At 42.3% G+C, this 18043-nt stretch overlaps 1 protein-coding gene across 11 annotated transcripts in view; it reads right to left on the bottom strand.

Annotated features, from left to right (window-relative positions):
- Positions 1-18043, bottom strand: part of ERC2 (ELKS/RAB6-interacting/CAST family member 2) — a 1199719-nt gene that overhangs the window by 700790 nt on the left and 480886 nt on the right. For all 11 annotated transcript variants that reach the window (XM_060239766.1, XM_060239767.1, XM_060239773.1 and 8 more), the window contains one exon: positions 5689-5856. In XM_060239766.1, coding sequence (XP_060095749.1) covers positions 5689-5856 — 168 coding nt within the window. The remainder of the gene's footprint in view (positions 1-5688; positions 5857-18043) is intronic.

Below are 18043 nucleotides of genomic sequence, written 5' to 3'. Positions count from 1 at the left end.
TTTCTGATGACCCTGAAGCAGGGGGAGGGCCTCCAAACCGGGGGATCCTCTGCCCCCACTTGGGGATTGGCAACCCTATCCCAAATGTCCAGAAAAAAACTGTCCACATTTTTTGCTCTGGAGCTAGATGAATGAAAAGCAAGGGCCTCTTCTCAAGGTTTCAGTTTATTTGGGTTGGGGAACTTTGTAATGCTGGTTCATCCAAAATCAGGGATTGGAAAAACTCTCAAAGCCTGACAGCTTCTCTGAAATGTGACCTGTTGGATAATAGCTTGCAAGGAGCTGCTCAATTCCCAGGAGTCTTTGGGGGAATTTTGCACTAGGGCAGCCAACTCTAATTGGGAAATCCCTGGAGATTTGGGGGTTAAGACTAGGGATGGTGGGTTTTGGAAAGGGGCAGGACCTCAACAGGGTATAATGCCATGGAGTTCACCCTTCAAAGCAACCATTTTTTCACAGGAGACTTTGGGGGTGGAGTTCTGTCAACTAGAGATCAGGTAGGATGCGAGTCCCAATGTCTACACAGGAGATCCCGCAGTTTTCAGGGCATCTCCCCACTGCCAGTCAGCTGGCTGATGGGGGAAACCCCAACCTGAACAGCCATTTTCCCAACTCTATGATGTCACATGGAACTGACATCACATTGAAAATGTCACATGGCAATGCTCTACTTTTGGGGCAAAATTCTGTGTTTTGAGCCCAATTTTATCATACAGTTTGCCCAATAGGTACAGTGTCATTGATGTGATGACATCACTTCTATGTGGTGTTATCATGTTGGAAACATTCCCACCCAATTTCAAAATGTCCCCCAGATCCCCCCGCTGGCGCGATGAGTGGACCTGGCAACCTTAAGATCAGTTGTAATATCAAGACACTGCCAGGCCCTGTCTTGAGTCTGGCAACTCTATTTTGCACACTTTTTTCTGTCGTCAGTTCTCTACACAGACACAGCTCACTGCATCTTTCTCAACTACAACAGGTTTCCTAGATGAAGAACTTTGTTTCCCCTTCTTTTTAGCTCAGTCAAAAGGAAATAATCACCAGAGAATGTGAAAGGAGAGCCCAGATGAAGCAAGCATGCATGCTCTTAGCAGGACATGTGTCCTGGATCTGGGAATATTTTGGTAAGTCACTTGCCCCAAATATATTTCCAGCTAGTTTCTAGGCTCTGTCATTAGCTGAGCCATAACTGACCTATGCTTTCTTTCTTCCACTGAATAGAACTCTCTGCCTGTGGGGAGGGGGAAGTTAAAAGTAGATAATTATCATGGTTTTTATGAAAGGAGTTATATGAGGGCAGCATAGGCTTGCCATCCCCCATTTCCCTGCAGGGAATCCCCCGGTTTTGCAGGCTCCCTCCACTGCCAGCCAGCCAGCTGGCTGGTGGAGGAAGCCCTTGCCCAACAGCCATGATGTGCCTTTAAACTTTGGCAGGCTTAAAAGAATCTTACAAACTGCTTGTGTTTTGGACAATATGCCTTTAAATCTTAGCACAAGGAAAGCTGCATAGGCAGGGTGAGCAAGCGGAGCCACATGGCTCTTCCCAGTGAATGTGTCAACCATGTGAGAAAGGAAGAGAGCCAGTACAGTCCCTCTGTTTGTTTTGCACTGGTTTCAGAAGTTGAGTTTACAGTAAAATGGCGTTAACTAGAACCTGATTATGGAATGGAGGAAAACTCCCCCCCCCCCTAGGCTGTTCTCCTTTCATTTTCCTGTTAGTCTGAAGTAGCTGGCTGAAATACAGCAGATAGTTACATTCAGCAACTCCCATGAGTAAACTGTCCCAGTGAGATCACAAAAGTGTGTGCCTGCAAGCTGTTTATTTGGGCTGCTTTGTGAGTGTGTGTGTGTGTTAGAGAGAGAGAGAGAGAGAGTGCTCACTTTCATTTACTGAAGTGCAGCTGCTGGGGGATGAGGAAATGAAGACTGTATTCAGGGGGACTGCACAGCTGTATTTTATGTATTTATTTTAGGGAATGGGAAAGTCTCCTGGGTCCATCCCCAAAGTCTCCTGGGTCCATCCTCAAAGTACTCAGATATTTTCTGAGTTGGACCTGGCAACGCTAAGACAGTGAGTTTAAAAGGTAGGGGAAAAACTAGCCAGAAAACTCAATATAAGAGCAAAGCATCACTAGCTCTTCTTAAGAAACTAATATTATTCAGAATAACAATTATAAACAAAATCAACTGCTATCATTGCCAAAATTAGTAGTTATCACAAAGTGTCTGTCTTGGAATGCCATTATCAGGCAGTAACAAATCACTCTCTGCCTGACAGGGAGTTCCCTTCAGGCTAGGCGCCTGGGCACCAAAACACCTTCAAAATCACAGGAACTCAGCCTGGTTCAGTAGTCTACCACCGCACCCGAATCTGCTCCCTAGCCTGGAGGTTGGGTGAAATCTCCAGCCCCTACCAGGAGACTAACACAAAAGCCCTGCAAAATAGGCTTGCAGCACAAAGTATTACTTTTAAAAGGTAGCAAGTAGTCTTAGGCACTAGACTTAGGCTTTGAGACCCCAGAGCAAAAGGATTCCACATTAATCAAGAATGCGAGATTTTTTATTTGTGTGCAACTAAGTATAAAACACAGTTACAGGAAAAGAAAAAAAAATAATAAACCCTAAACTTCACCAGCTTATGTATACATAGTTACCCAAACATAGCAGATAAGGACATAGCAGCAAGTTCTTTACAGTCAGCCAGGCCCACTGGATCATAGTGTGCAACCAGATGGAAGTCCGAGATGATCAGGGCTTTCAAGTAGCCCAACTATATGCTTGGTCTGGGCCAGCCGCTGGTCCCATGGCAACCAATCCAGACCAAGAATGATAAAGTCACTCCCTGCGCTAACTTTTTAGTCATGAGATGGGTTAGCATGATCTTGCTTCCCACCTCCACAGCTGCATAGAATGTTCTTTAATTAGGGAAGCAACACAAACTGGTACCAATTCCCCAGCTGCACCCTTTTCTGCAGGCCCCATTCCACAGCACGAAGAAGAAGAAGACTGCAGATATATACCCCGCCCTTCTCTCTGAATCAGAGACTCAGAGCAGCTTACAGTCTCCTATATCTTCTCCCCCCACAACAGACATCCTGTGAGGTTGGTGGGGCTGAGAGGGCTCTCACAGTAGCTGCCCTTTCAAGGACAACTCCTGTGATAGCTATGGCTAACCCAAGGCCATTCCAGCAGGTGCAGGTGGAGGAGTGGGGATTCAAGCCTGGTTCTCCCAGATAAGAGTCCGCACACTTAACCACTACACCAAACTAGGCACCAGTCAAGAGGCCTTAATGTACAGTCTTAAAGTGACAGGCCTCTTGACCATATTATTGACACATAGGCTAAGAACTCTTACTAATGATTTTGGTGAAGCTAAAATCACTACAGTGTCTTCTTGGGTATCTTTTAAAAACAGTATCATAAGCAAAGCAGAAGTCCTTGTACCCTTGTATCCTTGACTGGGATACAGTAGGTTTTCCCAAATGTCTATGATAAAATTAAATGCACCACATGACTAAAGGACTGAATTATTTACTGGGTGCTGTGGAAAGGGTGAGACAACCTTCTGGATAAAGTTAAGAGGAAACAGCTTTCAGAAAGGAAGGCATGCTCTATAATCATTCTAAAGGCTGATGGGCTTAGTAACGAGACTACTTTTTTTCACATTACTTAGAAAAGTCTGCTGTTCAAATGAAAGCCTACTGAATGTATAACTGGAGGACTGCACACCAGACCTAAGGAAAATAAACAATGGACATTTTCTTTATAGTATAATGATACAAATTTACTTAAACAATTGGAAGGAAAAGAGGATAATGTTTCAGTTAAAACTTTCTTCAGATAAATCATCTGTGAATGAATTTATCACACCATCTGTTGGAAATAAATCATGCACTCCTGAAGGCCACATAGGAAACTACAGTCATAACCTGAAAGGGTTTTTTTTTGTTGTTGTTAAAAAATACTTTTCTGATCTTTTATCCTTGCTATAAAATTTAAAACCATTACATTTGCAGAAAAATTGTGCTTGAACATGTGAGAGAAAACATGAGTTAACCTGAGCTTTCTATGATGAAATTCAGTCTGGAAAACTGAGTAAGTCCTCAAACAAACATTTTCATTATGGAGTGCTACATATAGTTTACTTGTTTTATATATTTCTCCATCTATTTACTGAGTACACTTTTGACATAAAACATTCAGAAGAATGCAATGGCATTCCTTCAGGGACAATTTTCAACATGGAGATGGTACTTTTTACTACAAATTCAATGTCAAGTCTAATACTATACATACACACAAACACACACAAACACAGATTGTCTAATATGAACAACAATACCTGGAATACTCTCATAACTTTATATGGTCCCATTTAAATTACAAAAATAAGTCTCACACATCATATTTAGGGATTTACACTCAAGAATATAATTGTTGGAACAAATTCTATTGATTATGCAGTTTTGATCACTAGATCTTCCAATTCAAAGTCTAGATTTCCTCAATACAGACAAGCTTCATGAAATTCCAATACTTTTTTTTGGGGGGGGGGGGAGGGTTAGAACTAAAAAGCATCCAAATCAGTTGTCAGATTAAGCAACAGAAGCATCTAGCTACAATACACTATAACCTAGTTAATAATAAGTCTGGTTTTCCACATCATTTCCCCAGAATTGCTCTAAACGTGCTATCAGAAAACTGATAAGAATGGAAAGGTAGAAGGAAAGCTAATAACCTTTCATCCTTGGGGGAAAACCATTCTCCTTACAAAATGCAATGACCGGAAAAAGCTATCTCAGATTTTAGGTTTGAGTAGCTTTGCAACATCAGCAAATGGCAGTGTAATCCCTTGTCTCTGCCAATAGCAATGGAGAAAATGATTCAGGAATTGTAAAATTGCAACCATAATGCCCCTGTATAAATTGATGGTGCAGTCTCATTTGGAATATTGTATACACCGCACCTCAAAAAGGATATTATAGCATTGGAAAAAGTCCAAAAAAGGGCAACTTGAATGATTAAAGTTTGGAACACTGTCCCTATGAAGAAAGGTTAAAATGCTTGGGGCTCTTTAGCTTGGAGAAACGTCAACTGCGGGATGACATGATAGAAGTTTACAAGATTATGCATGGGATGGAGAAAGTAGAGAAATAAGTACTTTTCTTCCTTTCTCACAATACAAGAACTTGTGGGCATTCAATGAAATTGCTGAGCAGTAGGATTAGAACGGATAAAAGGAAGTACTTCTTCACCCAAAGGGTGATTAACATGTGGAATTCACTGCCACAGGATGTGGTGGAAGCTACAAGCATAGCCAGTTTCAAGGGGGGTTTGGATAAAAATATGGAGCAGAGGTCCATCAGTGGCTATTAGCCACAGCATATTGTTGGAACTTTCTGGGGCAGTGATGCTCTGTATTCTTGGTGCTTGGGGGAGGGGGGGCAAAGTGGAAGGGCTTCTAGCCCCACTTGTGAACCTCTCTTTTTTTGGGGGGGGGGCCACTGTATGACACAGAGTGTTGGACTGGATGGCCATTGGCCTGATCCAACATGGCTTCTCTTATGTTCTTAAAGAAACAGTGAGTGAGAAACCAGACTAATTTTTTCCTTTTATTCTCATTCCCAAAACATTGCTTAGTGCAGTTGGTAAAATTCGCCTCATTAGTCCTTTAATGACTCTTACCTTTTTTTGAAGAACATTAATTTTTCTTTCTTTGACTTCTAACATGTCTTTCATATCTCGAATTTCTCCAGCCAAAGTTCCCTTTTCTTCTGTGAGGTCTTGCAGTTGTTTGGTTTTTTTATTAAGGAAACTTTCTTTCTCTTCTAAACGTAATCTCAAGGCATCAACCTGTAACGAAATATGCATATGTAGAATAGTTAACAAATGAAAGGACAGAATTATTCAGGGGTTAAAGGCTGTCGTACACATTTCCTCTGAATTTGTTAGTACCTTAATATTTTAAAAAGCCATACACAAATAATCTTTTGTCATCAGATTGTCAAATTTGAGAGATGACCATTGACATGAATATCAGATGGGGAGAACAACCTGTCAAGTTGGGCTGTATTTGTGCTCCAATGAAAAAAAAATTGAAAGGAATGATCCACTCTTAACTACCTTTTCTTCCCTTCACACTAACTGCTATGGTAATCATTCTTTACATTAAATTGCTCCTCCATTCCCAATAAGTTCCAGCCTAGGAGAGACACTGTCCCAAAGCAGCAAGATACATACACTGGGCATAAAACAGCCAGTAGGCAGGAATTCATCACCACCATTTTTTTAAAGATCACAATCTGACAATGGTTGAATGTGTGCATTTGTAGTACATCATGTGGTGGACAACTTCATCATGGTAAAATAATAATGCATTATCTGAAATCAGAGAACCTAGTAAAAAGAACCTGGAAAGTCTACAAATAGAAGAATTCAGTACGCTAAATCATGTACAAAAGCAAAAAAAGAGAGATGTGTTTCAGTACTGGCACAGAATGCAAGACAAAATCCAAAGCTCTACTTATTGCAGTGTAAAAGATCCAGAGTGCCATCTGAATAGCTTGTGATCCTTTTCAAATAATGTGAATGGTTTAAAAAAGACTTCCACTGATTATATTGTTTCAAAACTGGAAATTATGTGAAATGTGGTAGCCTTGATGCAAGAAAAAAAGAAGAAAATAAATTTAAGAAACACCTGCCAATAAATAAGAAACTGGATTCTAAGTCTCTTTTTGCTCATTCTAATTTTTTTTCTACTCAAGTGAAGTAGATTTGTTTACAGAAACAGTATAAGTGGGAATAGTATGCCCCCAAAAAAGCTTAACTCTGGGAGTATTATCGCACACTAGATCAAAAAGTTAGAGGATGATTTAAAAACAGCAAAAGAATTAAGGAAAGCGGCTAGATTGGGTTAATATGTGTTCGAGCCAGGGGAAAGAGACTGGGTTTCTAGAAACTCTAAATGACTGTGCCATGGAGCAGATGGTCACAGAAACTAAAGCTTGGAGACTATATAAAATTACAATACTGGAAGCTCAGAAAAAATGCATGCCACAGGTTCGGAAAGGTATGGATAGGTATTTTTAAAAGGTCTGCATGGTTAATGAACAAAGTAATGGAAGCAGTAAAAGATAAGAAGAGACTGTGAGGAACATATTGAAAAAAGCATAAAAGGCCAACAATAAAAAATTATTCAAATGCATTAGAAGCAGAAAACCAGACTGAAAGGCAGTAGGGTAAAAGGACCACTAAAGGATTAAAGGAAAATAGCAAAGAAGCTGAATGCATTTCCAGTTCTTTCTTCACCATGGAAGATGTCCACTCCAGATCCGCTGATTAAAGGAGGGATGTCGAAATACCTAAATCAGACTGAGGTGACAATAGAGGAGGTTGTATGACTGATATACAAATTAAAAACTGACAAATCATCAGACCCAGATGGCATACATCCAAGAGTTCTGAAAGAACTCAAACATGAACTTGTGGGTTCTAAAAAACGCCTTGCAATCTATCACTAAAATCTACCTCCATTCCCAAGGACTTAAAGATAATTAATATAACCCTCATCTTTTAAAAAAAGGTTCCAGAGGAGATCCAGGAAATTACAGTCAATCTAACATCAATACCAGGTAAGTTGGTGGAATCCATTGCTAAAGATAACATTTGTAGGCACATTGTTGAAAAAAAGCTATCGAGGAAGAATCAGCATGTCTCCCTAAATTTTTAGTTCTTTGAGGGTGTGAACAAGCATGTGGACTAGGGTGACCCAGTAGATTTGTTTACCTAGACTTCCAGAAAGCTTTTGATAAAATTCCTCATCAAAGGTTCATCATCATTTTATTCGACTTATGGATCACCCAATTCCTGATACTGCAGGGTTCTGGACAATGTACAGTAATGACAAAAGCATCAACATAAAACATACGGATAACATTAGTACCACAAATCTAAAAGACTCAGATGGCGAGTTCTAATTATTTCCAGTTTCAGACTGCTGATCGCTTCAAGGGTAGTGGGGAAGAGGGACAGGGCGAGTACAGAGAGCAGAAGATCTCAAAAAAAAGGATACTATAGCAATGGAAAAGGTGAAGAAAAGGGCAACAAAAATGATTAAAAGGATAGAATACCTTTCCTATGAAAAAAAAAAAGGTTAAAGAGGTTAGGGCTCTTTAGTCTAGAGAAATGACAATTGAGGGGTGACAATACACAAAATTATGCATGGGATAGAGAAGGCAGAGAAAGAAGTATTTTTCTCCCTTTCTCACAATACAAGAACTCATGGGCACTCAATGAAATTAATAAACGGTAGGCTTTGAACAAATAAATAGGAGTGCTTCTTCAACCAAAGAATACATGAAATTCAGTGCTGCAGAATTCCGCAGGGCCTGCAAGGCCATCCTTTTCAGGATGGCCTTTGCGGATTGCTGATTGAACGATTGATGATTGATGGATTCGCTTCAGTGACTTTCACCATCATGTCAACTAATAGAATAGCACCAGGAATGCCTATTGTTAATTTTATTGTCAATTTTAAAGCAGAATGTTTTTAAGACTAATGTTGATTTTAAAAGTTTGTATAATTGTTGTATGGACATGTTGTTAGCCGCCCTGAGCCTGCCTAGGCGAGGAGGGCGGGATATAAATAAAATCTATTATTATTATTTATTATTAAAGTAGTGCCAGCTACAAGTATAGACATCTTTAAGAGGGAATTGGATAAACATATGGAGCAGAGATCCATCCGTGGCTATTAGACATAATATATAGATGGAACACTATATATGGGGCAGTGATGCTCTGTATTCTTGGTGCTTGGGGGAAAACAGTGGAAGGGCTTTTAGAGTCCTGGTCCCTCTGGTGGACCTCCTGATGGCATCTGGGTTTTGGCCCTGTGCGACACAAGAGTGTGGGACTGCAGATACCTACTTTACATCCCACACTGTTCCTGAAGCTCCATGAACCCCATCTGGGGAGAAGAGCAAGCTCTGAGGCTCTGAAGGAAGTTCCATCCTGCTAGTGCAGCTCTGATCACAGTACATAGGATCCAACTTCAAATGGACATCAAAGGCTCCTAAGTAAGATTGAGGATCATGGAGTAAAAGGACAAGTTCTCTTGTGGATCAAAAACTGGCTAATTAATAGGAAACAGAGAGTGAGTATAAATGGGCAATTTTCACAGTGGAGGGTGGTAAGCAGTGGGGTGCTGCAGGACTCAGTACTAGGTCCAATGCTTTTTAACTTGATCATAACTGATTTGGAGTTGGGAGTAAGCAGTGAAGTGGCTAAATTTGTGGATACTAAATTGTTCAGGGTGGTGAGAACCAGAGAAGATTGTGAGGCACTCCAAAGGGATCTGTCAAGGCTGGGCGAGTGGGCATCAACATGGCAAATGAGGTTCAATGTGGCCAAGTGCAAAGCAATGTACATTGGGGCAAAAAATTCTAACTATAAATATAAGTTGATGAGGTGTGAACAGGAGGAGACTGACCAAGAGAGATATCTTGGGGTCATGGTAGATAACACACTGAAAGTGTCGAGACAGTGTGCAACTACAATAAAAAAGGCCAACGCCATGCTAGGAATTATTAGGAAGGGAATTGAAAACAAATCAGCCAGTATCATAATGCCCCTGTATAAATCGATGGTGTGGCCTCATTTGGAGTACTGTGTACATTTCTGGTCACTGCACCTCAAAAAAGATATTATAGCATTGGAAAAAGTGCAGAAAGGGGCAACTAGAATAATTAAAGGGTTGGAACACTTTCCCTATGAGGAAAGGTTAAAACGCTTGCGGCTCTTTAGCTTGGAGACTGAGGGGTCACATGATAGAGGTTTACAAGATTATGCACGGCCAGAGAAGATTGAAAAATAAGTACTCTTCTCCCTTTCTCACAATACGAGAATACATGGACATGCAATGAAATTGCTGAGCAGTTGGGTTAGAACAGATAAAAGGAAGTACTTCTTCACCCAAAGGGTGATTAACACATGGAATTCACTGCCACTGGAGGTGACGGCAGCTACAAGCATAGACAGCTTCAAGAGGGGATTGGAAAAACATATGGAGCAGAGGTCCATCAGTGACTATTAGCCATAGCATATTGTTGGAACTCTCTGTCTGGGTCAGTGATGCTCTGTATTCTTGGTACTTGGGGGGGCACAGTGGGAGGGCTTCTAATGTCCTGGCCCCACTGGTGGACCTCCTGATGGCACTTGGTTATTTGTGGACACTGTGTAACACATAGTGTTGGACTGGATGTGTGACTGGCCTGATCCAACTTGGCTTCTCTTATGTTCAATCAGGAAAATGCATGGAGAGTTTTTCTTATCTCTTATAACGATGCATCTTTTAATATTCATGTCAAATGTGGATACACATTTGTATAAGGAAGAACAAATGTCTTGTTTCATCTTAAGCATATGCAAGAGAACAGAGATTTAACAAGGCAAGTTGATCCACCATCATTTTCACTGTAGTGTAGGGTTGCCAGGTCCCCCCCAGCCATTGGTGGAGGAATGGGGCTAAGGTTGCCAGCTCTGGGTTGGGAAATTCTTGGACATTTGAAGGTGGAGCTTGGGGAGGACAGGGATCTCAGTTGGGTACAATGACATAAAGTTCACCCTCCATAGCATCTCCCTTCCTGCTTTTGACGGTGCGTCACTGGTACCAGTACACAGGGTCAGGAGCTTGGGAGTGCTACTGGAGTCTTCCTTGACAATGGAGGCCCAGGTAGCAGCCACTGCCAAATCCACCTTTTTTCATCATAGGCGGGCGAGGCAGTTGGCTCCCTTCCTGGAGCGCAGTCACCTGGCAACAGTGATCCATGCAACGGTCACCTCGAGACTAGACTACTGTAATGCCCTCTACATGGGGCTGCCCCTGTGCCGAATTCGGAAACTGCAGCTAGTGCAGAATGCAGCATCCAGACTGCTATTGGGCCTACCCCGGTGGGAACATGTGCAGGCTAGGCTGCGGGAGCTGCATTGGCTGCCAATTGTTTACTGAGTTTGTTACAAGGTGCTGGTTATTACCTTTAAAGCCCTATATGGCCGAGGACCTGTTTACCTTAGGGACCGCCTCTCTCCATATGTTCCCCAGAGAGCACTACGATCCGGCTCACAAAATCTCTTGGAAGTACCTGGGCCAAAGGAGGCCAAACTAAAAATAACTAGAGAACAGGCCTTCTCTATAAAAGCACCCCAATGGTGGAACCAGCTGCCGGAAGAGGTGCGGGCCCTACGGGACCTTAGCCAATTCCGTAGGGCGTGTAAAACCGCCCTCTTCCAGCTAGCCTTTCAAAATGGAGCTTGAAAGAAACATCATGCCATCACTAATATTAATAACTGAGATAGCAGCGAGTAGAGATTATTTTAGACTGTTTTTAGATTGTTTTAGATTATGTAAGAATTTAATGGTAAATTGTAAATTTTATCAAATTGTATAACTGTTTTATTGTTTAATATGGCTTTTGCCATACTTGTAAGCCACCCTGAGCCTGCCTCGGCGGGGAGGGCGGGGTATAAATAAAAATTTATTATTATTATTATTATTATTATTATTATTATTATTATTATTATTATTATTATTATTATTATTATTATTATTATTATTATTATTATTATTATTATTAGATGTACTTTCTTCAAGAGATAAGTTTAGGATAAAATCCTTTATTCCTATATTAGATGCACTTGAAGCTAATTCAAAAAGAATTACTATGTACAGTGATGCTGCACAATTGTTTTCCATTCTTGCTAATCTGACAGCATCTAAGGAAGAAATTCAGCAAGGTGTTGAACTGTTGATGGAAGCATACCCAGAAGATATTGACCTGAAATTTATTGATGAACTTTTGCACTTTCAGCTATACGTGAGACAAAGCCATAGGCTTACAAAAGAGCACCCTCTGTCTCATACAGACCTTTATCAAATTATATACAAGGAAAAAATTCAAATGGCCTTTCCTAATGTGGAAGCAATCTTGTGGCTATTTCTTAGCTTTATGATCACTAACTGCTCAAGAGAGAGAAGTTTTTCAAAATTCATTAAGGGCCATGATGTCTCAAGAGAGGCTGTCTGCACTGAGCATTCTGTGCACTGAAAATGACAAACTTAGACAAACAAATTTTTGCTATGAGGAAGGCTAGAAAAAAACATTTTTAGTCTCACAGTATTTGATGATTGTAGTTTACTTCTTAATATGTATTTTAAAACTGACTGTTTAATGACATCATAAAGTGGATTCTAAAAGTCCTACACTGTCAGGTAATCATGATCATATTATTTACACTTCCAAGACAATATAATTTGTAAACTCAAGAGTTTTTTTTTTAAAGAATAACATTAAAACTTCATTGTCCTAAAAATTAATGCTTATTCCACAAAAGGTTTACAAAGTTCAGTTATTGCAAAAGTTTTTCAGTGTTAATTTTAACATTTATGCATTTTTTTTCAATCACTATGGTATTTAACAATAACATTTTATGTCCTTTAGAGGAGAAATTGTGAATTGCAGGATTTTAAATACTCATCATCATCCTTGGCTTCACTCAATTTTGTTTATAACACTCTTCCATTTTCTTCAAGTCGTGAGGGTGGGGGTTTGGGAGGGGCCTCACAAGTGGAGTAGCCTAGGGCCTTTCTTCATCTAAATCTGGCCTTGCTCCACACCTCTCCTGTGTAGTCGCTCCGCCGCCTTTTCGCTCTGTCTCATGCTTGCTTGCACAAAGACCTCTCAGCCCAGCTGCTTATCCAGCATGCCTCCTGCCCCCCCTCCTCTGCACCTCACCTGCATACTTGCCCTGCCCCCTTCTCACACAGTCACCACTGCCTTCTCACCCTGCCTCCTGCATGCTTGCAAGTAGGCCTCCAGCCTGGCAGCTTATCCATTGTGCCTCTGGCCCCCCTCCTCCGCACCTCGCCTGCACAATCATCCTGCCGCTTTCTCGCCCTGCCTCATGCTTGCTCACAAGAAGACCTGCAGTCTGGTAGCTTATCCAGCATGCCTCCTGCCTCCCTTCCTCTGCACCTCACTTGCACAGTCCCCACCACCTTTTTGCGCTTCTCAAAGACCGCTCCAGCCCAGCCACTTACGTGCTGAGTAGCTCCTACACAGCCATGTTTAGACCTACTCCAGCTTCCCCCCCCCCCACAAGGTGGAGCATTTTAAGTACACAAGGTCATGCCCCGCCTTTCCTGGTCCAGCCCTGCTCTCACCTCCAATGAGCTGGAGACTCTGTTGCAAGCAGCCTCAGGAGACAGAACAGCACCTCAGAGAGAGGGAGAAACTCCAACCCAACGTCACCCCACATCAAGCCTCACTTTCACCTCTGGGCTTCAGGCAACCACACCATAGCAAGTTGGAAATTTACAAGAGTTTTTTTCAAGGCATGAACTGTTCGTCCAGGGGCTGCCTTCTTTAACCGGAATGCTAAGCAGCCAAGCTGGAATGCTGGATAACCCAGTTGGAACGCTGTTCCAGTGCATTCTGGTTCAAAAAAAGGCCCTGCTTCCCAGCTGCAAGCTCTCTAGACTACAGCCTGCCTCCAGTTTAGCCTTCTAGACAGAACCTCCCTGCCTGCAGCCTCTCCAGGAAAAAAACACACCCTGACTGTGCTTGGCCCTTTTATGTTCCCCCCCCCCCCCAGGTCCCATCCCTCTCTGGGTTAGTTTTCCCTCCAAAACCTTGCCACCCAATCAGAGGGACAGAAGAGATCCTGAGAAATGTAGGCTTTCTGTAATAACTCCTAGGCAGGCTTCTCTGGAGCCTATGGACCTCACTAGGCCCAGGATCATGACACCTCCTCTAACTGACAGCCCTTCAAATACGTAGGGAGCAATCATGTCTTCCCTCAATCTCCTCTTCTCCAGACTGAGCATTTGCAAATCCTTCAGCCTTTCCTCATAGGATTTGGTCTCCAGGCCCCTGATCATCCTTGTCATTCTCCTCTGCACCCACTCCATTTGGATGTTATGTCTCTGTTGATACACCCCAATATGGCATTAGCCGTTTTTGTTGCTGCATCACACTGGCTGCTCATATTTAACTTTCAGTCCACCATACCTCAAGATCTTGGTCACACACACTACTACCCAGAAGTGTATCCCCTATCCAGTATGTGTGTGATTTTTGTTACTCAGACGTAAAACTCAGCATTTATCCTTATTAAATTGCATCTTGTTCATATCCACCCACTTTTCCAGTGTGTTCAGATCTCATTGAATTCTATCTCAATCTGGTGTGTTTTCTGCTCCTCCCTATTTGGTGTCATCTGCAAATCTAATGAGTAGCCCCTCCACACCCTCATTCAGATAATTCATAAAAATATGGAAAAGTACCAAGCCCAGATCTGAGCCCTGTGGCACTCTGATGGACACCTCCCTCCATTCAGATGAAATATCATAGACAACTACTCTTTGAGTGCAGTTCCCTATCCACCTAACTATCCTAGAGTCCAGTTCACAGTCCTCTAGTTTACCCATCAGAACATTATGGGAAACTCTGTCAAAAGTTTTACAGCATTCCCTTGATCTTTCTATATTGTCTTGCTTTTATTTACTTTACGGTGATGCCAAAATGTTCCTTCAAAAGCCTCAGTGTTAAAGACAACCCCCCCCCACACACACACACACATATTGGATTATGTGTTTATATCAGACCATATCTGCACCCTGCCTTTCCTCCAAGGACTCTATGGTCGCTTATACGGATTATTACACTTTATCCTGACTGAAACGCTATAATGTAGGGCAGGCTAACAGAGCATAAAGACCCCAAAGAGCATGGACTCTGCTTATTGGCTGTTTACAAAGTCACATTTCAGTCTTACTACTTCATCTTTCTAGCAGCCTAGCCTTTGTGGCACACTGGCCTATTATTTCAATGAGTCTGAAGAAACTCTGCATTAATAGCCCTATAACTCTAATTTTCTTCTTATTTTTTTCTTTTGCATTTTTTACTTTAAAGCATTTTTCTTCAGTTAAAGTATCTTTTGGATATAGCAGAACTGCTGTATCCCAGCATGGCCTTGAAAACACAGATACGTTTCCAAAATCAGTAGGCTCTTGCATATTTTGCTACCTTACAAAGTAGTTTCTGTTACAATGTATTACATAAAACAGCCAACATTGATGGAAATTAAGTAAAATGAAACATGAAATGAAGGGGTTGTTTCCACCAGCACCTGCTGCTTAAGAATCTCAACCAAATGTGCATTTAATGAGCATCTCATCCTAAGGAACTGCAGGAGGTTCGGCTGGAAATCAGTACAGCTCTTAGGCTAACACAGTGAAAAATAGACTGGAAAAGCATATTAACACTTCTTTACAGTAACAAAACATGAGTAGACAAATCTTACCCAAACACTTTGCCAGTGCAGTTTCATAAAAGTCAGTTGCTTTCTTCTCTCTTTCCTTTCATATTTTTCTTTGTTCTTTCTACTGTTGCCCACACCCTTCCTAGTTCAAAAGGTGACACAGTCATTCATATAGTACTGGCAAAGGACTTTTTTTCCCCTGCTGAACATACGCCCAACTCTACTACCAGGATGTCATTGCTGTCTTTTAAAGACTGCTATGACTGGACAATTGTGCAACTCCCACAAGAGAACTTTTAAAGGTTCTATTCATTGCAAATTAAAAAACAAGCAAAACTTGACCTCAACATCAAAGAGCATCCAGGTTCTTTCATTACAGCCTAAATCAGGGATGTCAAACTCATTTGTTATGAGGGCTGAATCTGACATAAATAAGACCTTAGTGGGCTGGGCCAGGTCATGTCAGACTGGGTCATATGTGTACCTATTTAAGATTAGGTAGCAGAGACATAAACTTTAAAAAGGACATAGACAAACACAATTAAAGGTTGGGGTTTTTTTTTTTCATTTAAACCTTAAAACATTAGCACTCATTGGTCTGAAAGGTGCTTTCTTTGTATCTCTCCCATGGGATCCAGGGAACTGGACAAAGGAGGCTCTGACTCTTTTCTTCCTTCCCCAGGGGATGAGGAGGGGGAGAAGCCTCAACAAATAGAAAGAGGAGAGGCTTGGCTCAGTAGCTCTGCTGTGCAATTGAGAAAGCCTGGCAAAGCAAACTATCCCTCTTCCCCTTCCTCCCCAAGGGAGGAGCCTCAGCCAATGGAGAAAATAGAAGTTTTGTTCTGTAGTTCTTGTGTGATTAAGCAAGCCTAGCAATGCAACCTGTGATGCAGAATAAAGCAAGAGAGAGGGAGAAGGAAGCAAATGACAGTCAGTTGCTCAGGGGGCTGATTGGAGCCCTCCAGGGGCTTGATTCGGTCCCTGGGTTGCATGTTTGACACCCCTGGCCTAAATCCTACACATCACAATCCAACAGCAGAGGATGGAAGGCAGATGTAAAAAGGAAAATGCACTACAAACAGAATTAACAATCCAAATTTTAAAATGCAAGCACAATCCAATAATAATATGACTATGGACTACTGGTGAAAAAGAGATCTGCCTACCAAGCACAACTTGCTCAGCCCTCCTGTTCCGGGAAAAAAGCAACCTTTCGCGCTGTATGTAGCAACCTCCAGCGCAAGCTTCGAGACATTCAGAACGAGTGGTGGACCAAGCTTGCAGAGAGAACCCAGCTGTGTGCAGACACTGGTGATTTAAAAGGGTTCTACGAAGCCCTGAAGGCAGTATATGGCCCATCATATCAGGCTCAGAGTCCCTTGCGTAGTGCAGATGGCCAAGTGCTCCTCACAGACAAGGCATCCATACTGAACCGGTGGTCGGAGTATTTTCAGGTTCTCTTCAGTGCCGATAGCGTAGTTCAAGATTCAGCAATCCACCTTACCCCACTTCAACCAATGAAAACAGAGTTGGATGAGATCCCCACCCTAGAAGAGACTAAAAAGTGGCAAGGCAGTGGGAGTTGATGGAATCCCACCAGAGATCGGGAAGCATGGGGGCATAGTACTACATAGCACACTTCACAAAGTACTTGTCACCTGCTGGGAACAAGGCAAACTACCACAGGACTTTCGTGATGCAATCATCATTACACTACATAAGAACAAAGGGGAAAAGTCAGATTGCTCCAACTACCGGGAGATAACCCTGCTCTCCATCGCAGGCAAAATCCTTGCTAGAATACTCCTGAACAGACTGGTGCCCACCATTGCAGAAGAACTCCTCCCAGAGAGCCAGTGTGGCTTTAGAGCTAACAGGAGCACAACCGACATGGTATTTGTTCTCAGGCAGCTCCAAGAGAAATACAGGGAACAGAACAAGGGTCTATATGTGACTTTTGTCAACCTTACCAAAGCTTTTGATACCATTAGCAGGAACGGCCTGTGGCAAATCTTGGAACGTTTAGGATGTCCCCCAAGGTTTCTCAGTATGATCATCCAGCTACATGAAGACCAGCGAGGCCAAGTCAGACACTGCAACGATCTCTCGGAGCCCTTCCCAATAGGCACAGGTGTAAAGCAAGGCTGTGTTCTCGCGCCAACTCTCTTTACGATCTTCTTTAGCATGATGCTTCAAAGAGCCGCAGTAGATTTAGATAACGATGATGGTGTCTACATCCGCTATCGCACCGATGGCAGCCTGTTCAACCTGAGGCGACTAAAGGCCCACTCCAAGACAATGGAAAAACTTATCCGAGAGCTACTGTTTGCTGATGATGCTGCACTTGTCTCCCACTCAGTATCAGCTCTGCAGCATATGACGTCCTGCTTTGCAGAGGCTGCCAAGCTATTCGGCCTAGAAGTTAGTCTGAAGAAGACAGAAGTTCTCCACCAGCCTGCACCCCAGGAAGATTATCACCCTCCTTGCATCACTGTGGGTGAATCAGTTTTGAAGACAGTCCAGCAGTTCAGTTACCTAGGGTGCATCATCTCCTCAGATGCCAAGATCGACAAGGAGATTGACAATAGACTGGCAAAAGCAAACCGTGCATTTGGCCGACTGCATAAAAGAGTGTGGAGCAACAAGCATCTGAAAAAGGGCACAAAGATCAATGTTTACAAAGCGGTTGTGATGACAACCCTCAAGCCAGTTTGGTGTAGTG

Source organism: Heteronotia binoei, chromosome 5 (assembly GCF_032191835.1).
Source record: "Heteronotia binoei isolate CCM8104 ecotype False Entrance Well chromosome 5, APGP_CSIRO_Hbin_v1, whole genome shotgun sequence".
In the NCBI taxonomy this organism is placed as follows: Eukaryota; Metazoa; Chordata; class Lepidosauria; order Squamata; family Gekkonidae; genus Heteronotia; species Heteronotia binoei.
Note: the sequence above shows the minus strand (reverse complement) of the source record. Positions and strands in the feature narration are given on the sequence as shown.